At 40.3% G+C, this 23319-nt stretch overlaps 2 protein-coding genes across 3 annotated transcripts in view; one reads left to right on the top strand and one right to left on the bottom strand.

The window, feature by feature from the left end:
• Positions 1-1905: 1905 nt before the first annotated feature.
• On the bottom strand, positions 1906-23175 carry cacnb3b (calcium channel, voltage-dependent, beta 3b). 2 transcript variants are annotated; one of them, XM_067527552.1, is made up of 16 exons: positions 23034-23175; positions 21440-21514; positions 19378-21361; positions 8397-8516; positions 8077-8199; positions 7777-7898; positions 7548-7600; positions 7156-7175; positions 6847-6927; positions 5234-5292; positions 4923-5023; positions 4613-4764; positions 4160-4255; positions 3874-4044; positions 3737-3784; positions 1906-3610 (listed from the first exon to the last, which is right to left on the bottom strand). In XM_067527552.1, the coding sequence occupies exons 3-15, from the start codon at positions 19414-19416 to the stop codon at positions 3755-3757; spliced, it is 1167 nt and encodes a 388-aa protein (XP_067383653.1). In that variant the 5' UTR covers positions 19417-21361; positions 21440-21514; positions 23034-23175; the 3' UTR covers positions 1906-3610; positions 3737-3754. The 2 variants fall into 2 exon arrangements, with proteins under 2 accessions (XP_067383653.1, XP_067383652.1); XM_067527551.1 differs by lacking the exons at positions 19378-21361; positions 21440-21514; positions 23034-23175 and adding an exon at positions 11446-11761.
• Positions 22497-23319, top strand: part of LOC137139792 (adenylate cyclase type 6-like) — a 29720-nt gene continuing 28897 nt past the window's right edge. Inside the window, exon 1 of the mRNA XM_067527539.1 lies at positions 22497-22718. The gene's annotated coding sequence lies outside the window, so the exon portion shown is untranslated. The remainder of the gene's footprint in view (positions 22719-23319) is intronic.

Raw genomic sequence — 23319 nt, 5'->3', positions numbered from 1 at the left:
GGAATAGAGTCTGAGTCTGAATGAGTGGCATACAGGCACAGTTCTGAATTATTTGAAAGAACTGATAATAAAACTTGAACACAGACTGATTTAAGAAACATGGATTATGTCACAGGTTTCTAGTTCTTGCAAATGACTTGTTATGACAGCTCTCATCCCTCCTTACCGCATGTAATTTGACTGAAGGGAGATACTGTAAAAGATACAGACAACACCACATGTCATATTAGCTTTGCTGGAGCCAAAAGTATGTGGACACACTGAACATTACACCAGTGTTATTGCTAAACATTTCATTCCAAACCTACAGTATATGGACATTTTTTTTTTTCAGGGTTCAGGGTCGCCACCAAAACCAAGGTGATGAAAGTAGTTTTATTTTTGGCTCTAGTAACGCTGAAAAATTTTCAATAGCAAAGTGTCTACAAATCATGACCCTTGATGGGGACTTGTTGTCGTAGAAAATAGTTCCATTAGGTAGCAGAAACCTCAGAGGGAGATTTCTCAACACCCGCCCAAATAAAACCAGGACTAGCAGCACCAGAGAAAAGTGGGACCCTATTGTTGCTTTGTTATTAAGATGAATAGTCCTTTTGCCAAAGACTAATATTTTATTTCTGGTTTACAACATGATGATATAAACTCCCACCTCTGCCCTCTGTTGGTGTTATTATGCATTACTGAGAAGAAATAAAACCACCAGACACAGATGTGTTACCTAAAGGTCATTTTTGTTTTATTCACCCCCTATTTTAAATGTGCTATCGACAAAAAAACACACCCGCACACATCATCATCAGACACTGTTGGATATCATTTATCTAGTCAACTTGTCAGAAACCACAGGAAATGCTGACATCATCACGAGACCAGACAGATTGTTCAGTTTTGGAGGTGGGTACAGCATAAAGTTTAGTGCTTTTATTGCATCATAAAGCAGACTTATAAATTATAATAGTGCAATTATGCCCCATCATAACTGAGGAGATATCTTGATAGTCTCAGCTAGTGTCTCTTCAATGCTAGACTTTGTATTGCATACAGAATTTAAGCAAGTGAAACGCAATAGGAAATGATAATTGTAAAAAATTGTGCTTTGGATGTCTAAAGAATAACTTACTTTTGTTAAAAATTTCCTGCAATAATAATTAAGCAAACAGAAGGAGCTGATAATTTCTTTAATTGAAAAAAGGTTCTGTGCTCTCTGTGTTTCATCTGATAGAAGTTATGTATCTCAAACCTGGCCCTTCAGAAATGATTGTGGGTGTTAGTGGAAGCAGTCTTTGCTGTTGTCCTAAATAACTGCAGTGCATCATTCACAAAAACAAAAGAGACGAGTACATATACACACAGCTTTCTGAGGTGCTGAATATAGAATTATATGCTGTGACTAAAACTTTCCTGCTTTCTGTCAGCATTCGTCATCTGTGGAGTTTGATAATAATATCTGCATATTGAATATACAGTATGTACAGTTAAGCCTTTGTAATGCATACATGTGATTAGTTATGTAGGTCTTGTTGATTTACTCTGGGTGAACTGCTCATGTGTAGATGGTCCTAAAAAGCCCCCGAGATGAAACAGAAATACAATATGTCATGCAATACCTTATATTATTTACATATGTAATGTCTTAGCTGAAATTGATACATTTTTATGATTAAACCAGATGAAAGAATATCAGTGCTTGTTGACTTCTTTTTTTATCATATTTGTGAGCTAAACATGAAATGGAGACGGATGATTAAATAAACGTGATAGACAATCTGTGCAAAGTTGGATGAAGCTTTTGGTAACTGCAGCAAGAAAACTGACATGACTTATGATGTGAAAATTGTACATGTTCATAATTATGTGGATGCATGTTTAATGTATATCACGTTTGTTTCTATTGGGCAGAGAAAGCAGTGGATATAATACCTTTACTAACATTAATGCACCACGAGAGGTCGCCCTCCATATTTTATACACCAGTTGTACATGTATACTGATTTTAGCAGCTTATGCAAAAAAACAATGAAATAATGTAGCCTTATTAGCAAGAAACCCTTTGCAATCTATGGATGTGCTCAGAGATCTGTTCATCTTTTTAGGTTAAATAAAGTGTCGTTAGTGTTTTAGTACAGCGCTGCAATGGAGGGAGGGTGCAAGAGTAGGCTGCATAGCTGTTTCTTTGTTAGCAAGTGACTTATTTTGAAGCTCTCAACCAAACATCAAAACATTAACTGGTATTCTATCGCCCACCAACTTCTTTAAATACCACTACATCACTGAGCAGCAATTAAATATGAAGTGTAAATAATGTGTTTTTTAAAAAAGAACAGATTCTTTAAAATTTTGCTGAGGCAACTTAGAATTGTGTTATTACAGTACTCTGAGAACCTGAAGAGTCATTCAAGCTTTTAGTTTCACTTTAAAGTCATTGTTAGGAGCAATTTACATATCAGGTGTATCAGATGATAGTGTGATAGAGTCATCTTGTCTCAGAGAACTGTAAGTGAAATCAAAACACAATTTTGTTAATATCATTTGAGTTATCGGACATGCCACCAACCATCTGCAAAAAAAACACAGATTTTTAAAGAACCCTTCATAAGCTAAAAGACCAACATTTATACAAACTCTGCTGTGAGAAAATGTGCATATCGACTGCTGATGTACAAATCTGGGCTTGTCACGCATGGGTTTTGCATCACCGTTGTGCACAGATATGTGATCAGCTATCATGAAAATCCAAGATATGAATAGATGCAGTGACAAAATACAAAGAATAATTTAAAAAGGCTACTGAGTAAACAAAAACACAAAAAAAGTGATAAAGAAAGAGGTGACACCGTGCTGAATAAACATTTGGTTTCACTGGAATGACAGTTCAGAGAGAACTGTACAAATGGAAGACATACAGAACTGGTTCTGTGTCCCTCTCTGCATTCGTTGGCCACAAAGGGAGGCCAGGTTTACTGAGAGGAAACCCTGGGAACCCTACATTGGGAAGTTAGTCATGTTTTTGTTTTGTGTTACAATACAGTACTGTTGCTAACATACTCTAAAGGTTTAGGTATGTAATTTGTCTACACTGACAGCTGAATCAGCCTATCTGTGTTTGTATGTATGTATCTGTATGGGGTGAACACACATAGGCTGGCTCAGCTTTGCCAGGTGAGGGAAGTGACTTCCAGTGTGACAGCAGATAATTGGGGTGAAGGTCAGGGTAGGAGGAGGAGGGCAGGGGTTGGGGGGTTACAGCAGTACAGTGACTGCACTGCTGTACTGTTTTTTTTCACCAATATGTGTAGAAAGTGGCCCTGAGTTGTTGCGTGACGGTGGGGGCAGGGAGCTCTTGCCAAGGGGGCAGCAGTGAAGTGGAGGCTTCTCTGTTGCAGCGCTGGTCGAATCTTCCTCCTCATTCTGCTCCTCTCAAAGTTTTGGATTCTTCTCAGCCTCCAGCTCCGGGAGGGACTCTGCTTGTGCTCATTTCATCACCCCAGCTGTGGCCTGAGAAGGTGGTTGCTGGCCCTGGAGAGATGTGGTCTGCTGCCCCCTCGTGGTGCCCTGGTCCCTGTGCTCTATGACTTCCTAGTCTGAACCTGGTCGACAGCACAGACTGCTCCTGCAGGGTGCAGCAGAAACATTTTAAGAGCGAAAACAGCACCTGTGACAGAAACTGGCAGCAAAGGAAACAAAGACTAATGCTTATCCAAGTCAGAAAGACAAGGAGAAGCAAATATTTTCTCACCTATGTCTATGATAGAAATCATTCTATCAGCTCCTGTGTCTCAGAAAACTAGTGAGTGGACATAGCAAGCAGAGAAAATTCAATTATTAACACAACCAATGTGTCAATAAATCAAAACTGTGTTGTGATTCTCTTACCTGTTGGCTGGAGTTAGCTGAAGGTGGAGTGATCACACTTTGGTCCAGTAAGGGGTTAACAGGGGCAGAACAGGGGAGATGTGTAGCTCGCCAGTAAATTTCCAGGTACTCTGCAAGGTGTTCACATGCATCATCCAGCTGATTCTCATCCAGGATTACATCAAACATCTCCTAATGATTCAAAGACAGGAAGAAAAATTACTCTCAGCATTCCTCAAGAACCACTGTATGAGTCTCAGCTCTTGTCTGAGCATTCTGATTATGAGTTATAATCCAAGTCACATACAGGCGGACACTGAGCCAACTTGTCCCCTGCCATCATCTGTACATTGAGGTGTTTGCTTTGTGACTTCCCTCGAGATTTGATCAACCGCTGAAGAACCTGTGAGATGAGCCAAGAACAAAGAAAGTTATAAAAAAAATAATAATAATAATGATTACAACAGCAGCAACAATATACACATACTTGTACAATATAACAACAACAACAACAATAATAATGTAAAAAACAAATATTATTATTATTAGATTATATAACATGTATCCTGTAATTATTATCATCAATGTTTTCCTACTCAAGAATCAAATGTTAATTTTCTGAGTAACTTATTTTGCTTTATAATTATATTTAACTATTGTCACTGTCTCAGCTGTATGTTTAATAATATTTAACAACTATACAGGCAATGACTTAGGTCTTAAATTATTTTTAAGTGTGTTTATGTGGATTGTGCTCTACTTTAGGCGAGGACACTTTGACGTAGACAATAATAGGAGCCAGAGAAGTTTTGAGGAGCTGTGCTGGGTGGTTTATGGTGTCTGCATCCAGGACGACCAGCTGGAGAGACTTGGCCAGCTCAAAGATCCTCTCTATCTCACTCTGGACCTCAGCTGTGAATGGACCAAAGAAAGGGCTGTACGATGGATGTTTAACAGAGCAAAATACTTTAGTTTTGGCTTCACATTAAATAAGGGAGAAGCATCTATTTTTTGCAGGTGTTAATCATTGTTCAGCAAAAAAGACCAAAGACACACTTCTCCCAACTCACCCAGACTGGAGCGTGTGTTGGATCTCTCCATTATGGCCTTTTTGTTCAGCACTGAGCGCTTCGCCAGTGACAGATCAGCAGTCACCCGTGTAATTGTGATCCTACAGAAGAAACATCTTATCACATAACATCCACAGATTTTCCCATTCCAAAGGATGAAATGATCTTGCATTTTCTGGGAACTAAAAATAAATCATTGTTATCATGTGTACTATCGACAAGGAAACATAATAGGCTGGGTCCCATGACCAGCTCATAGTTAGACCACACTTAGCTGCTGCTGTAGTGAGTAAGCATGCAGCAGTACCCACCTGCCATCAAATCTGTGCTTTAGGAAGTCAAACAAGGCTTTCTGCATCATGTCTGTTACCTAGACGCCAGAGAGGAGGAAGGTAAAGAGGAGAGAAGTTAGAAAAGATGAGTGTTAGGTAAAATATACATGTGTACGAACACTTTGCCGAACATTACTCATATTTTCACTTACTTTTGTTTAAGATAACCTTTAAAATTTAGCATAAGTCCTTTGGTCTGGCATTCATGTGGTACATATAAAGATTTTTAAAGAGGTTTATAACACACTATAATATAGTTGTGAACAACTATAAGAACAATTGTTAATTAATATACTGCACGTTATTAATTTTTTTTAATTTAAACATTCAATTATAACTATAACTATAAGAGCTATTTTTTACTTTTAAAGCTATTATTATTTGTTATCTGTGTTTACAACAGCCTCCATATATGAATTTTAAATTCTTTAAAATCTTCTTAAAAATTCTTTTTAATCTGCTTAATCCAACTATTTATATAATGTTTCTTCACCCTGGGCAAGACACTAAACCCCTAACAGCCCATCCCCATCCCCAGCCGTGCAGTGCCAGTCCCAATCGGACTAAAGATCCGCTGTGGCAACCCTGAGCTCATGGGTTAAGCCATATATATATATATATATATATATATATATATATATATATATATATATATATATATAATGAAAGAAACAATTACATTAATACATTCACATATAACACGAAACAATAGCAAGAAAATACATTGGAGTGAAATTTATTCTTTCTTTTTTTTTACATTTACATGCTTGTTACAACAGAACAGACAGTCAGTGCAGATAGCAGTGAGAACCATTAAGGATGACATGGATTTGTTTGTGTTGTGGAGGCCTGCGTATGTTTGCATGAAGAGAACAAGTCTATTTTCAAACACTCCCGAAAAATGGATGGACTTTGGAATAGGGAATGAAGCACACAGTGGTGTTTCTCTGTCTTGATGTAACAGAGAGGATGAGAAACAGCGAGAAGTGGATGACAGGATAAGGGAGAGGCTTTCTGAAAGCACAATGGTGACCAATCAGAAATAATACGTACAAGAGAGACAAAGCAGAGAGAAAGATCACAAGAGGGTAAGGCAGAAGGAGGCAGGCTGGCGTTCACCACTGGAGCATCCAGAGTGATGCATAAATATTTCACACACAAAACACGACTTGGCACAGCCGGTGCAGTCACAGATGACAGAGCGAGGCAGAGACATTCTGCTCAATTGTACACTTCCCATTTGACCATATTCATTGGGAAACTTAATCAAGTTTAAATGATGTGTTTTCACACATTGCCTGTAGAGAGATGAGTAGGACACTATCAGAGACAGTATAAAGTAAATGGGCTTTCTGTATCACTCGGGCTGGATCTAAGATTCCTGTTGTAATATAATTTCATCAGGATGTGGCCGTGGTGTTTTTCATCAGTGTTAATGGGCTAATGGCCACTTAAGTGATTCCCTTTACATAAAACAGGCAAGTCCATACTCAGCCAGAATATACAGTCCAGATTAAACTGGAACAAAGATTCCAAACACAATACAGGACCGTTCTATACTCACTGAGGAGCAGCACCCATGGTTGTCTCACCTCGTATCCTTTAAGTGAGGGGCCTACCAGCACCACTGGACGCATAGAAGGGACAACATCATATGGAGGAACGTGTTCAGTCTGCACAGGCCACAAGCACAGACAAAATACACAACATGCTGAAGTAAATGTAATGATTAATGCAGCACATTTAAAAAAAATTACAACTAGTTGCTTTGAATCTCACTGACCATTTACAAAGCATAAATGGCACTGTTAAGTGTGTAAATATACACATCGTGGTGTTTTTTAATAAATGTAAAATGTGGAACATGATACACAGGGGAAGAGGCACCAGCATGAGCGTACCTGTTTCTGCTTCTGTTTGGCTTTCAGAGTAAACAGAACAAACATTGGATAAGGCTGTGGCAATATGTCATATGTTAATTAGAAAATATTTGGGTTTTGGGGCTCGGTCAGAATACATTAACCAAAAACAAAACAAAAACATGAATGTCACATTGGGCTAATGAAACAATTTTCCTTTTAATTTTTCCATAGGCGGGCAGATGCAAATTCAGTGGTTCTATTAAGCATAATTTGATGTTAAAGGAAAAGTATGTTTATAGAATGTTTCCCAACACATATTTCTCTCTGAAGGGATCATTTGAGCCCAGGTGCAGTCCATGACCCAGAGCACACAGTCTCTGTGGAGGTACGGCAGACAGACACAGCACCAGGACTCCTCTGGTCCCACTTACCTGCAGATGGTGGGGTGGACCTCCAGCCTCCGGATGACGCATTCCCTCCTTTCCTGTGGAGCGACATAATGCAGATCTTTTAATATGTGCAAATTCCCTTGGGGAGTAATTTAGAAAGAAGCGCTTCCAAAACAGAGTAACACATGAGCAAGAACTCGTTTTGTCAGACAGAATGACAGAGACACACTGTCGAGTAGAGAACTAACAACAGAGCTCAGAAACCTCTGACCTTGCTGCTGCTTTCTGCTCTTGTTTTATCCTCATTGCTTCCAGTTTTACTGGGCTTGGGATGAAAGTGATGTCTGCCCCTTCCTTCACCAGTCGACCAATCCACCAGTCATTGTTGTATTTCTGCGAATGTGAAACAAACCTTGAATGACCGAGAGGAGACGCAGCAAAATGCACTGACATGGACCACATTTTTATAGGTTAACTGTTACCTGGAAGGCTAATGTGGATTCAAATAAACGCATGACTAATCATGGAAGTGACAGTATAGAGATCAATCTTTGTGCTGCAGGCTGCTCACCTCTTTGATGTGCAGGAAGTCTTTGGTTTCAAAGTTAATAGCAGCACCTTGGACTGGACAATCTTCATCAAGGGCTCCACAGTAACTCACATTAGTTTTTACTGCAAATGCTACAGGTTTAGACTTTTAGAAAACAATAAAAATAATAGAGAAAGAAGATAATAAATATGCACACACTGTAGACACACATGTACCATGTATAAACTATAATATGTATGAAATCAAAACAAACGCATGAGGAATATGAGGGTGTGCACTTTTCGTACAATTCTGCAACTGAAGGTCAATTAAAGGACAAGATTTGACCTTTGACCATTCACCTTGGCTCTTTCCAGCTGCAGCTGAGCCTGGCGCTCGGCTTCACGCCGAGACGCCTCCTGGTCCTCCTCCAGGGACAGGTCGGAATCAGAGGGTCGACTAGTGTAGGAATCGGCTGAACCCTAGAAAGGACAGGAGAAAAAAAAGTGTAGGAGAGGAAAAGGGAGAAATCACTGTTACAACCCTAGCAGAGAGGAAATAAATCCACTGCAACACAACACCTAAAACCTTGTAGCAGCTGTTCACAGTTCAACAACTGTTGACATATAGCAAATGGATGTGATGCATCTCCAAAAGATCACCCACATCGACCTCTGCGTCTCCCATGTCCTTCTCCTTGTTTAACCTCTCTCTGTCTGTTCTGTCTTGAAGCCATGTGATCCAGCCTACAACAACCAGCAGGTCCTGCAGCTTTCCAAAGCAGCCCTCTCAGGGGAACATGTGCATGAGTACTGCAACAACACCAACAACCATAACAGCTTTGCTGTCTATTTATCCACTCAGCCAGGCACACCAGATGTTGGCAAAAGATACAGATTATACATGAAAGTGCTACAAAACCCAAGAATAAAAACAAACCAAAAAAAAGTCGTAAGTCGTTTTTTTATTTAAAAAAAAAGATGTGGCTTGATCTGTGTCTTTAGAAAAATCAGTTTTAATTCCATGTTTAAGTTTGAAGTTCATTTCAATTTTCTAATAGAAAATGTGTTTTCTGTCATATGTTGGTATACATTTGTAGCACACAAGACTTGAACTTTTCAATTCAAAATATATGTCAAATGAACTTGACCTGTAGCATAATACTCACAGCTCAGAACAAATTTAAAAGTCACAAATAACAAGTTTGGGTTTGAACAACACAAACTAACAAACAAATGGCTTCTTTTCTTTGAACAACTGTAATTGAAAATAATACATGTACTACCAACAGAGACCCACACATAATCTCACATCCCTCTTTACACTTACAACGCTCACAAAACCTTGCCATAAACTACATTCATCCTCTGCTCCAAAACAGCCTGCTGTTTCCCGTCGCTGAAGTCCCAGATGGTTGAATGGTTGGGAGACGCCTCACATATAGCACCCACACAAGACAGGCAACATACAGTAGCGCCTTCTCCCTTCTTTCGTCCTTTGTCTCTTCCAACTCTTGCCTCCACCCCTTTGGTTCTATACCTCTCTCTGCTCCCTAAAACGCTGTTTTAGCTGAATCCTGTGCAGAGTTTGAGGATATAATTTAAAATATCAAGGTTCTCCTGTGGGCTTCCAAGATGCAAAATTGTTATATTTCCTTCTCCTGGTTGTTGGTTTTTGAGTCATGCTAAACTTGCAGACATTTCCAGGGCAGATGCAAAGAATCAGCTCCAAAGGATCATGTACTTGAGGATGTTTCGTTACATTTATAGTCTCTTAGTAGCCTCCACTGTTGTTGAGTGTTGGCATAATTAGACAATTGCATTGTACTTCAAGGTGATTACTGTAGAGTCAGCTCATATAATTTGTACAGTGAACTCTGTCACCAGATGCACCGTACTGCCCCACTATCCACCCTAGACACAGTAGGAATCAACATTGATTCATTTGTTATATGAACATTTACTCTTTGAGCTTTTAGAGTGAGAGTGAGGCAACAAACTCTGAGGTCTATTTTAAGTAGTGATATAGTTTTTAAATTTCTTTCAGTGAAGGTTTGGATTAACATCACAATAATAATTGTGGCATCCGTGCTGCTCTGTGTGTTTCCATTGTTTGCCTCCCAGTAGCTATATAATATAGACAATAGTTATGTGTCAATGGTGATTCATTCATAGTCATTCCTGGCTAGAAGAAACAGGCTCTGTTCTGTGTTTCTCTCTGTATTAATGAAGAAGATAAATATATAGATCCAACATTACATTTATTATTGCTATATTAATAGCCTAAATGCACATTCCTTTTCAAAATCTTTACCATTTTAGGCTTACCAACCAATATAAAATTGATATTAACTCACTGATAGCATAATGTAAACCAAGACATATCAGCAAACTCAACACTAATTTTGCCATGGTGTACACAATCTGTGTTCAGACAAACTCACTCTGCCTCACTGCAGAGCTTTAACTTTAAAAACTGCTCACCATGCAACACTATGATCAATAGTGAAACCTGATATAATCACAGCCATGCAGGTTTTTGTGTCAGAATAGCATTGATGTGTCTGGAAAACTCACAGCCCATTGTGTTTTCTGACTCTTTCGAACTTCCGAAACTACTTACGATGCAGTTGCCTTCATAAAAGTGTAAGAATTACAGGACAAGTATGATTACAAAAACTCCCTCACATACCGGATGTCCTATTAGAGACTGAAACATGAGATAATGACACTGCAGCAGGATTGGATTCTCACCAGCAGAGGGAAGCCTGCATATTACACACACCTGCCTTTATCAAAGCAACAACTGTGAGTGACACTTTCCCTTAGACATAATTAAATGACTTCTAACCCTGATAACCCTCATTTTAGAGTTAGAAAGAACAATAGTTATAAAAAAATGCAGTGTCACTGTATATAGAAATACAAATTAATTTTACATTTTTTACTTTCTTTTCCAAAAAGCAGCAGTAGCATTCTTTATTTCAATTTCAAAGTAGAATCGAAATGGCTATTGAGCACCCAAATGAACCAGCTGAGCACAAAAACTTTACGTATGACCTAAAAAAAATTATTTGTAAAAATGCCATTCAACAGATGGACCTCTATGTAATGTACAATTTAATGTGCAAAGTAGTCTAAACTAAGCTGAAACAGAGAGACAATCTATGTGTGTACAGTTCAGGAAGTTCACAGACGATGATCAACACAGGAAGGAGGGAAGACAGGACAAATGGAGAGATGCTGGCAAAGTGAATGGACCAGAGTAGACTTCTGCAGAGACAAGAATGAGAGGTAAGGAAAAAGCAAAAAACAGAGGAGGTCTCACAGCAGGCAGATGGCGGACTCATGGATGAAGAGGCTGGTATGCATGCAGAGTTACTGAACAAAAAGGGGAGGATCAACACTATACCTTGTTACAGATGAGCCCTGTAGCGCTTGAGTCTGAAGCAGACATGATTCTGCTGCCAGCACTCTCTTCCCCCCCATTGCAAAGAAAAGGCGGTACCCCTCTCGCTTCGGCCACGTGGTTACAATGGGTAGAGGGAGAGGGAGGCGCGCTCAGCCTAAGTGCTTCTCATCTGACATTGCTGCGCTGCCTCAACAACCATTTCCTATACAAATTGATGCCCTCACTGCAGCATTGGTGTGTACACACCCGCATACTGGTATTGTACAGTGGGTTTCGACGGCTTCCAGCCAGCCCCTGTACAAGAAAAGGAGCTTCATCTGGTTTCATCTATCCTCCCCTCAGTCTCTTCATCCTCCACGGTGCCACAAATCTCTCGGATGTCTCTCCAGCGAGTGTTTGACTTTACCTCTCTGCAAAAGTGAGGTAAATCAATCACTTCACAGGCAGGCTGCTCTGATTTTTACTCTCACACTGCAGTATCATTATTCATTCTGCATAGGTAGAACTTCTATAAATAAGACAGATAAAAGACTGTGCAGTTATGTAAGCCATGGTAAGTGTAATAATCAAGCAAGCGATGGAAGGCTGAAAGACATTTATTTGTAATTCCAATTCATTGTAATGCCAATTGGTGATGTTTGGTGCACGTTCACTTCCCTAAGCAGGAGACAGAGAATAAGGTATGAATGGAGAGTTACAGGGGAACGTAGGGGGGCATCGCTGTGCCCACCTGCCTGTTTCCCTGCCCTGCACCATCTTCCTGAGAGGAAGGTGATGCATAGCATACAGCACAGAAATGCAGCGGTGAGTCAGCAAGCAGCCATCTAGAGTTCATCAGATGTCTTAATAAACCAGGGGAGAAGCCTCTATTGTTGGAGGCAGCCTCGTTGTTCCTGGCAAGCCAGGGAGGCACGCTTGCTCTCCACATTGCCCCCAGGCTTTGAGGACCTTATTTTGGCAACCATTATGCTAGTAGCATGCATTATCTTACCGTCATTCAACTTTTGCTGCTTAAGTGCACTCCACCAGAGATTTCAGTAAAAAATGTCTAAGGGCTATGTTTCTGTATATCTTTTAAAAATTAAAGGGAGCCAAGAAGGCAAGCATGCAAGCACACATATTATTTTACTTTAAGCCAGTAGCTCTCTCAGGTGCCTCTGGAATAAAAACTAAGGTATGGAAAGGAAAATAAAAGGTAAGAATTTTCCCCATTAGCATTGTGTATGAAGCAGTAACACAGCATTTCAAACAGTGGGTTAAGGATGCAGTGATGGGGGGAATAAAACAAAAGGAAAAAAATGAGAGGTCAAAACAGAAAGAGGAGGGCAAAGAAAAAAATAAGCAATATAGCTAATACATTGATGATGGAGCGAGGCGGAGAACTTACACTCTCGAAAAATCTAGGAAAGTGTTTTTTCTCAAATGTTTATTGAGTTGTGTGCTGATGTCACCTCTGCAAGCCTTTTATACTGAAGAGAGAAAGACAGAATGAGAGTGACAAGAGGGAAAAGGTCAAAGAAAAAAAAACAGCAAGACAAGAAGAAATGAGGAGGAAAAGAAGAGAACACTAAAACAATAGGACCAGAGATCAACAGCAGAATCTTTTTTGTTATGTTTTGCTGTTCAGTCAGTCTAAATATAGATATCCTCTCCTTACACTCCTCCCATCCCATGCTGGGGTTGGCAGTGGGGAGAGGATAGTGGAGGATTGTCAAAGTTCACTGAGGTTTGATGAATTCCCTCAAGAAAGAGCAAAGCAGATTTGAGACTGGCTCAGCTATATTCACTGATGCCAGATAGCCCATCTGAATGTGAACTAAGTGCCTATATACAGGACAAGAACAGACGGCCACTGAGACCTGTCTCTCATCACCTTACAGCTCATACAGTTTATTGTATCTGTTGCAAAGATGAAGTCATGTTTTCTTCTTTCTGAAAGAATAATATTACATCCAGTATTCAATTCCCCTGGTAATGCTACGCAGGTGTACTTCATAATGTTGCTTTTTTTAGCCCTTCCCTTCATACAGACACTTCAGAATCAATGAGAGAAGAAAGGCAAAAACTTAGAGGTGCAAGGTATCAATATAGTATGAAGAAGCCAAGGTATCAGTGTATAATGATATATATATATATTTACAGTAATGCACGTCTATTTATTAAGTACTGTTGATACAGGATCTGAGCTTTGGTGTTGATGAGCAAAACTTGTTTTCGAGTGTTTTTCTGCTTTTTTTATTTAAGGAATGAATCCAGAACACAAACAGTTATACATGTGCTTTTCCCGTTTAAAAAAATATACACAAAGTTAATTACGATCACTGTGATTGAAATGACTAATTGTCTGATTAAACTGCTAAATAACTAAACAACAGTACAAAGTTTAATGCCCACTTGCTCTACTTGATGTTTTTTGATTCTCATTGCCACACGTTTCACGTGAGCATACAAACTGTGTGGGTGTCATAGAGAAACCTAACTTTACATTCATACTTTTCCTACAAAATATATTTGCTGTTGCAGTTTAGTTACATAGCTACTTGTCTGACCATGTCCTGTAAGGCCCTGAGACACCGGCACCAACTGGGAACTATCTGGCTTTATAAACAGGAACTTCACACGACATGCACTTTTCCACCACATCTGAAGAACTAAGCACACAACATTTGCACACACCAGCCCATGTCTCCTTTTGACTTGTAAAGATGCATCATATTACCCTGGTGCAGTGGCAGCTGAAGATTTAGATGCATAGATGGATCATGCAAAGTCAGAGGGAAGATCTCCTGACAGTATGGCAGAGTGGATCAATAAGAGAGCTACCCAGATTGATACTCCATCCTTTCCCAGGCAGCTCCATCCTCGTTCTGCTCTAATGTTACCTTAGGATACTTTCTCCTTGGTTCTAATGACTCTTTGGGAGCCTATAGGCTAAATATGCACTTCCAAGTCATTTTAACACCAGCTACACAACTACTTTTCTCACTAAAGACACTAGTCTGGACAGCAGGGGCTGTCTGTATGGAGAACATGGGATGTCTCGTATTAGCCAACTACAAAGAGAAACAAAAGCAAAGGGGGCAATGTAATGACTAAAATCATCACGGATGGATTGACAGTGGAACTGGCATAGAGTAAAGTGGAGAAAGAAGAGCAAGACGCTGCAAGCCCAGCTAGCAGGGTCTATCTTTTATCCATGTTGTCGAGTTGGCCTTGCCGGTTATGCTGTGCATACTCAGGCTTTCATCCCCCCGGGGATCGCTCAACCTGACTTCACCAAACTGCTTCAAAGTGCAGAGAGGCTAGAGCTAACCCACATACAGTAAAGCTGTGCACCTACAGTGCTGTACAGAATGGCATAGTGCTGCTGCATCGTTCATTAAATCAGATGTGTTTATAAGAAGCTGACCTGATTTAGGCTCTGGGCTTGAGTGAGGCGTAATTGGTGCATCTTGACTAGTATTCTGCACTAACTGAGGGAATGTCAAGCTTATCAATATGTAATGGCGCCCTACATATTTGTGCATTCCAGCTGTTGAAAAACTGTTTTCGTGAGATTCAGTCTTAAACATTTTCAGTCACTAGTTTATAAAAAGAAATCTTTTGTGCCTACAGATTACAGATGTTATAGCCAAGAAAGCCTGATGAATAAATTAGAGACATTTAAAATAGGAGAACAGAGATGTCCTAGATAAGATGAGACAAATATGAAAAAATATGAGGGCTTTGTACTAGTGTAAAAATATTTTAAAAAGGTAGCATTTCTGAACAAGAACTCAAAGCCGGAGCTAGAATCTTTGGCCCTCTCAACATTGCTGGTTCATCAAATTTAATCAAGGCATCGCACACTGATGCGTCAACACAAACATATATACGCACACACACACACGCATACACAGGCACACACACACACACACACACAAAGCACTTCGCTCCTCACGGGACAGGCTTTTAGTGCTCTGTCTCATGCAGTATTTAATTGACCCCACACAGGAAGCCTAGCAGTCCCAAATGCACTCCCCCCCGACCAGCAGAGAAAGCATGAATGCCGAAGAGCGTGCCCACTGCTTCCCACCAGTGTTCCTCTGTCACACAACTACACTAAATGCCATTTTCTGCTTTCATGCAACTCAGACTTTTCACAGAAATGTGAGCACTGAGCTTGAGGAGTTTCAACATAACATCAGATTTCTTCACAAAGCTCAGATTTAGCTGAAAATTGTGCCCAGGCTCACTAAATCCCCTCAGTTTTTTTAAAGTTTTCATTCAAATTACAAGAGCAGAGTTGAATTATGCTCCCGTTTCTATAAAGTCACCCTGCATGAGATCAAGCTCTAGTCCCAATGTTATGTTAGGTTTAGAGTGGCTATTAATGCAATTTACAGTAAAGAGCCTAGAAGCAGAAGAGAAAGCAGCTTACTTACTCAGTTAGAGGTAGGAGAGCACACTCCCTGTCTCTATTGCTTAGTCCCTCTGCTAGTCAGTCATGGTGTGCCCTCTCTCTTGGGTAACACTGAAATGTGCTGGAGCGTGCTTGTAAGCAGTCTATTTCTCTCTCTCTTTCTCTACACGCCCTCCTCTCTTATTCTTCACCACTCTCAGTACACAACCCTTAACTACGTCAGCGAAGCTCTCTCTGCTTCCCACCCTCTCTCCTCCTTTCTCTCTTGCCTTCATCTCTACCTTGCCTATCCAATGGGACTCTGTATTGCAAGCCCAGATTAAGTTAATTCAGGATGCAGCGCGGTAGCCCACTGTAGATATATATTACCTTGTGATGAAATCTTCATGTTGTGTCCTACAGGCATTGTCAGGCTCATTAACGTAATGTCAATTCCCACTTTCAGACACAGACAGACATTTTTACTGACTAAAGAATCTGTCCATAGTTTGATTTCCTTTACCTGGAACCAATTTCCTTTTCCCAAACAATGTAAAATAGCCCCAGAGCAAAGCTAGGGTTGCCAACATACAACCATGCTGTAAACCTCACAAGCACATAGATAAAGTATCAAAGGAGAATCTTGCATTTTTCAGTCACATTACATTGCTTCTCTTGGGCCCTGTGGATTTCAACATGTCAAAATCCAAAAGTTTGGAGATGAGAGGAAGTCTTGTGGTGGTAAGGGGATATGGGAGCAGTGTTACTCTCTGTTTAAAATGTGGAGGAGTCCCCAGAGTAGCCCTCTATTCACTCACGGTAGATGTCATGCCTGGCTGTGCTCTGACAGCTGGTCAGCAGTTGAGTGTGCGTATTACAGATGTGTACAGATGTGAATGTGGAAGATTTAAAAAAAAATAATGAACAAATACCTCAGGAGAAGAAGAATTTACAGCAAGTGTATGTATGTACGTGTTAATTTGTTCAAAGACTGTCTTGCATAAGATTCAGTGTCAAGTAAACAAAAAGTGTTCAAAGATGGACCCGTCTGACACCTTAAAACCATGAATTTTGGTGATGTCCAAATCTCCAGCAAAGTTGAGATTTATTATTCACAGAAAAGGTCACAAGAAACATTGAGGCAGATGAGAAATAAAGAAAATAGAGAGATGGAGGAGGCATCCATTTGAATTCTGCATGAGCTGAAGATGTGAATAAAACATGAATGAATGAAGGAATGCCTGAAAGTTAAACTCCGTGGTGCTGCAGTTTCGGAGCTGCATCCAAGCAGTAAGTGCAGATGTCTGTCAGTCTGTCCCATAAGAAGCACCTCTGTGGGCAGAGCTGCTGCTGGTGCATTATGGATGAGGGGCTATTTTAAGGCACCAGGGATGCTGCGTTTTAATTTTTGAGTTGAGCGAGATGACACCTGGCTGCTGCCAAATCCTTTCATGAGGTTTGTATGGTGCATGATGGGTTCAGACATGCAGGTACAGCATGTGTTCCACACAGACCTGATCCCTGTTTGAAGTATCCATATGAAGAGGAAGAGGTTGATAAAAACAAAACTCTAAGTTACTTTTCCTGAATCCAGTGAAGAGAGTGAAAGTTTCTCCAAAAAGCATTTTATGCAGACAGTATGCAGTGATAAAGCACATAAAGTTATTGTATATACATTACATAATGTCTGGTTCACAGCTCATTCAAGCCGCCTGTGTAAATGTTAAAAATAATGCAATCCAACAAAATATAAGACATTATTACACAGTCATGAAAAAAAATCAGGTTTCTGCTTGATGATATGAGAAAAAAAAAGTGTAATATTTAAATTCATGATAACACAACTACTCCTGGGCAGGCATAACTGCACATGCTGCAAGCTCCAACTGGCAATTTTAAGGGCAATTTATAACCCACATATAACATGAAAGTACTCACCACACTATTCAAATGAAACTATTTGCATATGTATTTTAAAATTAACTTCCAATGTTGTTATTTTTGCCTTTATGCAATTTAAAACTTGACAAAACAATAATTATCTTTTCCAAATGTAGGGAACGCAGCGATGAACGAATGGAAAAAATCTCTGTGTAAAGCAGGTGTCTCATACTTGTCCAAATGTTATGCCACCCAAATAAAAAGGGCAAAATGGCAAATGAAGTGCAGGTTATTTCCCAACAGAGATAATTAACTTGAAGCACCAAACCTGTTTCAATGAGATGCTTTTAGCAGCCCACTGCACAGAATGAATCTAGTGCAGAGAGATGAAATAGGCCCCTTGCAGTTTGCCTACCAGACAGACAGTGAAGCAAATGATGCAATCATCTTACTTCTCTAGAGGAGATTTTCCCAGCTGGAGAAGGTTGGCCGCATGATCAAAATCACGTGTTTTGACTTTTCAACCACCTGTAACACAGTCCATACCCTCTGGGTGGGGAAACAAGCTTGCAGAGATGCAGATGGATGCCCTAATCCCATTCTGGATTGCTGATGATCTATAGCCATTATGAAAAGTCTCTCTCTTTGAAATCCAACTAACAGGAAAAAAGTAACTAAAGAAGTGTGATGGTAACCTCTGACTTTTAAAACTGTCAGGCTTCTCAGGCTGAATCAAGTGAGATGACAAAAATATCAACTCTTGTTGCAAAAAAACATAAAAAAATGAAGATAAAGTGCCTTTTTGGTGAGCTGTTGCATTGTTATTTCATCACATTTTTCTCAATAATAATAGAATGCTCAGTTCTCTATATTCACCAGCCAAGAGTGGATCACATACTGAGGAAAAAATTATTATATTTGTAAACTGTATTAGATTATTATTTTGAGTGATTTAGAGGATATAATAATAAGATTTACAGTTAGTACAAGTTGTTACACATGCACAGGGAACTTTAAACTGTCCTTTAATATGTAGTAGTTTCTATGCTCATTTTGTCACTCTTTATATCCTTACTTTATATCCTTTGTTACAAGGCTTATTGACAAAAAGATTGATATTTCATGTTGTTGTTGTTGTAAACCTTTAGTCTATATCTGGCTTCAGATAGAAGAATATAATCTTAAGTGAATCACACAAATACTGACCGCTTTAAATGTGATAAAATAGTTGTATCACACTCATATGTGACTAAATTGTTTTATATTGAACAATTACTTGAAGAAAAATGCTATATAATTTCTCTTATAACCAATAAAATGGTGAGATGGGGGCATATCAGACCCACAGTGATGGAGACATGTTTCATTTTGGTCCAATTGATTATGAACATTAAAAGCCCACTGCCACACAGCTCATCTGTCCCAACTGCTGCTGCCAGACTGACAGTGCCAACGCCTGCCGAGACTCCTGTATTCAGGAGTGAAAGATCCCCAGTGGGGTCAGACTGTCTGGTTTAATGATCGGACCTGCTGGCTGTGTATGTGTTAAGGCAGTGCAGGCTACACGACGTATGCAGCTTTGGATTCAGACCCCAAATCTCCACCAGTCGTCAAATATCTCGACTGCCCACGGAGAGTTCCCCCCCCAAAAAAACTGAGAATGGACCTACCTCGTTAAGCAGAAAGACGCTGGAATTGGTCAGGGACATCCGCAGTTTACGGTGATCTCGGACAAATCAGCCCAACTTGGGTTAAAAACAAGCAAACAAACAGTCACAGTTTTTACACTAAAGGCTTGAAAAACTAAAAGCAGGCCACCGCACCTCGTCCAAACATTTTCACAGCACCAGAGAAAACGGGTCCAGCGGCTCCTCAAGGCTACAACGGGACGTGAGGCTCCGGTGGCATCCGCGCTGTAAAACCTCTAGTTTCTGGACTGACGGCATGATCTTTGACTGTACACAATGCCATATGCACGGACACACGGATGGATGGATTTCAGCTTTCCTGATGAATTATGCAGGACTTGCACTTTTCACACAGCCCAGTCGCCGAGGATTTCTGCGGCTGTGTTAGGAATTAAATGCATTGGTTTATAGGAACAAAGTAATCCAGTTTTTCTTACCAATGACTGACTCTGCAGTCTATGTTTTTATCCAATTATTAAGATGTTTACAAAAAACAGTTTGACTGCAAGGCTAAGGTTTAGCACGATTTGCTGCTCAGTCTGACATTAAAGTAATGGAATAACCCTTTTACCTATATATCTTGGTACAATTGCATTTCAGTATTTCAAGAACAGGGAAGTGTAATCTAAACACAGCCATCCCATTGTTGAATTACCCCAGCGTAAGATGTCTCATCATCTCTTTTTTCCTACACTTTGTCTATTCTATTCTAGACGATTGTTTCATTTGGATACAGATGTTTGTCAGGAAGGATGGGATGCGGGTCCTCTCAGTTTTCACTGATCCAGCACTTTGGGCCTTCACATACTGTAAATGCCCTTCATTTTTACAGGGTCAATCGAAGGCTCCGGTCAGGTAGTTTACGCTGTCAATGGCAAGAAGACAGAACGGGGGGGGGGCTCAGGGAAGGGGTAGGAAGGGCCACTGCCCCCCTCAGTGAAGCAAAAGCAATAGGATGCCCTCAAAGGAGCCCCACAGCAAACATGGTTCATTTAATAAGTTTCCCTCTTCCCACAATCTGACAGTAGATATAAAAGTGTATATTCTCCAAGACATACAAGTTCTCTTCTCAGAATAATGAATGTTGTCTGATTAGGGTTTCTCTTCAGAATTCTTTACTAGGCCTAGTGTGCCTCTCATTCATTTTCACTAGAAAGTCCAAACACAAGTATCAGTATTTTCTTTCATGATTGTACTGGACACATGATGCCTACTTCACTGTAAAGTCTATTTTCAACACCAAACTAATCGTAATTTCACAAAAGCATAAGGCTAAGCACAGACAAATGCTCCTTCTTCTCTGTGAATGAGAAAAAGTGTCAAACTCACATACATTATTCTGGACCATGAAGGGCAAACATCCAAGTGAAGCAGATGTCCAGTTAAGCAAGACACGTTTTTAAGTGAAGGGGGACTTTAAACATAACACAACAAAATAAAACTTGCCTTAAATAATCTGCTTTAGGTACACCCACATAAGGGACTCTACATTGAGAAAGCTCATCAGTGTCTAATGTACTGTAATTTGAAAATCAGCAATTGGATTTGATAGTTCCAAGGACAAATAATAGTGAGATGGTGGTGAGAACCATGTCTTTAGCTCTGGTACTGCACATAAAGTGTTTCCTCCAACCTCTATACAGAGGAATCATTCAAAATAACAGGCCTTTCTGAAAGTGCTATGTGAGAGAAAAGACGAGCAGTTGCACCCACTACTGGGCAGATTAAAGAAAATGGAATTGTAAAGCACAGAACATGCTCAATCCATATGTAAATCTGCAGTAAAGCTTTTCGGAATTGATAAAACACTGAAGGTCCAAAACACATTAAATAAATAAAGCCTTAGAACAACATAGATCATGTTTTGGTCTTCCTCTCAGTGGCCTCCATAATCCAGATGATCAGAAAGTTGCAGCACAGTGGAGGTATACAGTGGGATTTTTCAGTGCATTGCTCTACTGATAATCTAGAGAAGGGACAGAAAAAAAGGTTTAGAGAAACTTGTTAATAAAGTATGACGGTACCTTTAATATTGTAAAAATACCTCTTTGTAGAGCTGAAAGACAACCATGTCCCATGACCATCCTCATGCCAAGGCAGAATGAAGGACTGCACGTAGCTGTAGATTTACATAAATACAAAAATATGCAAAAAAGTCTGAATCATGAAGGGTTTTTTTTGTTCTGCAGTGCATAGAACAGAATGTTTTACACTTTTTTGTCTAGCGTGTAACGATTGGCTGGCTTTGTGTGTCGTCTGACAAGAGTGTTTGGTTTAAGGCAAAGATAAAATAGTTTTGACTGCATTGTTTGATTTTGCAAGACCAGTCAAATGTTTTGGGGAATGTGGCTTGAAGTTTAACTGATTGACATGTTATCATTGGTAGAATTGGACAAATAGTGCCTGGTAGTAGTGTAGTACCTCTGTATTGTAGGACTTAACTGTACTACCTGTACCTTATATTAAAGTAGCGTGACGCCATACCTAATGTTTAATGTTCCCGGCGGGGTCTATGAGGGTGTGTTGTTGTTTAAAGGGTGAAAAGTCAACAGATTCTCCTGTGTCAACACTAGTGTTGCCTTACTGGTTTACAGATTAAACTAAATCATGTGATCGGCTGATTATTGGCTTGTCGTAGAGCCAACAAACCTGCTACTGATGTTCTTTATAGTTTTACTGTAAAAAGACAAACCAATGTAAACAAAAAAGTTACGCTGTTTCGTTTTTACTGCTTTAGGAGACCGTTTTCAGGCGATCGTGTGTTTGTTCCACCAGATGGTGCCATAGTGTCGTCTAAATAGGATGTTTGAGATCAGTCCTGGAGTTGTATATAGTTTTCTTTCACTTAATAAAACAACAAAAAAAAAAACGTTTGCTTTAATGTGCAAGATGGGCATAACGTGGGTGATACTGTGACCTGAGATGAAAGTGGAATAAAGCAAAAGGAAAATTGTTAACATGAATGTGAACTATGACATACATGTAGAAAGAGACACATTGGCACCTCTAGGGGGACTCGAGTGTGCGCGATTCGGAATGCAGGGTTGTATGACTGTGTGTGTGTGCGCGCGCTTGTGTGTGTGTGTGTGTGCGTGAGAGAGAGAGAGAGAGTCGGGGAGGTCGAGGTGGTGGGAATGTACTGGGAAGAGCGAAGGCAGTCCGGCCAGTCTCGCAGTATTTTTATCGCTTCCCTCCGGATGAAAACCCCTTCCAAACTGAGAGACCCGCATCTGAAGCGTGTGACGGCGGCTGCGTGAAGACTGACGATGTGCTGCTCCGGTGCTGCAGTTTTATAGTTCCTCCTGTAACGAGGATCCTCAATGGTAAGTAAATTGCCTCTCTTAAGCTTTTCCCGCGACTGTGTTGGGCAACTGTTAATTTGTTGCCTGTCGGCTGGACTGAAATGCAGTAAGAGGATACAGCAGTCGGAAAAAACGCCAACAGCTGACATGCGCTACAGTGTTTTTCTGGGATGACTGCGGCGGCGTTGAGGAGCCAGAATTGTGCAGGACCGTACAGACTTTAAGCCCACGTCCTAGGGCAATTAGGCAACTCACTTACAGTTTTTGTTAACATTTACCGCAAACCAAAACTAGATGCCAATGCGTTCTTCTACAATTCTGGCACATATCATTTACCTTTTTTTCCTTGTCCAGTGACCCGTTTGGAGCCCAAACACAGTGACGTACACGTTCCTATTGGGGGAGTCAGGCCCAGTATGTAGCCTATGTAGATCCCGTTATTACCCCTGTAAACTGGACATCAGACACATCTGAGGACCCACTGCCAGGACTGAAGTTGATCGACCGAGTGTGTTACTCGTGATAAGTTGTTAACAGGGGTGACGTGGGTCGAGCTGCACTTTCTCCTGCCGCACACACAGACTCCAGGTTCTCCAGTCTCACGGAGTCTGCATGTGTGGTG

This window comes from Channa argus, chromosome 13, assembly GCF_033026475.1.
Source record: "Channa argus isolate prfri chromosome 13, Channa argus male v1.0, whole genome shotgun sequence".
In the NCBI taxonomy this organism is placed as follows: Eukaryota; Metazoa; Chordata; class Actinopteri; order Anabantiformes; family Channidae; genus Channa; species Channa argus.
Note: the sequence above shows the minus strand (reverse complement) of the source record. Positions and strands in the feature narration are given on the sequence as shown.

Bases quoted from the DNA above. Each gene is read 5' to 3' on its own strand.
- cacnb3b (XM_067527551.1), bottom strand. From the start codon at position 11,490: ATGTCTGCTTCAGACTCAAGCGCTACAGGGCTCATCTGTAACAAG. The intron at 8,517-11,445 runs GTATAGTGTTGA...TGTCCTTTCTAG, and splicing joins CAGGGCTCATCTGTAACAAG to GGTTCAGCCGATTCCTACAC. The intron at 6,928-7,155 runs GTACGCTCATGC...TGGCCTGTGCAG, and splicing joins CCAAACAGAAGCAGAAACAG to ACTGAACACGTTCCTCCATA.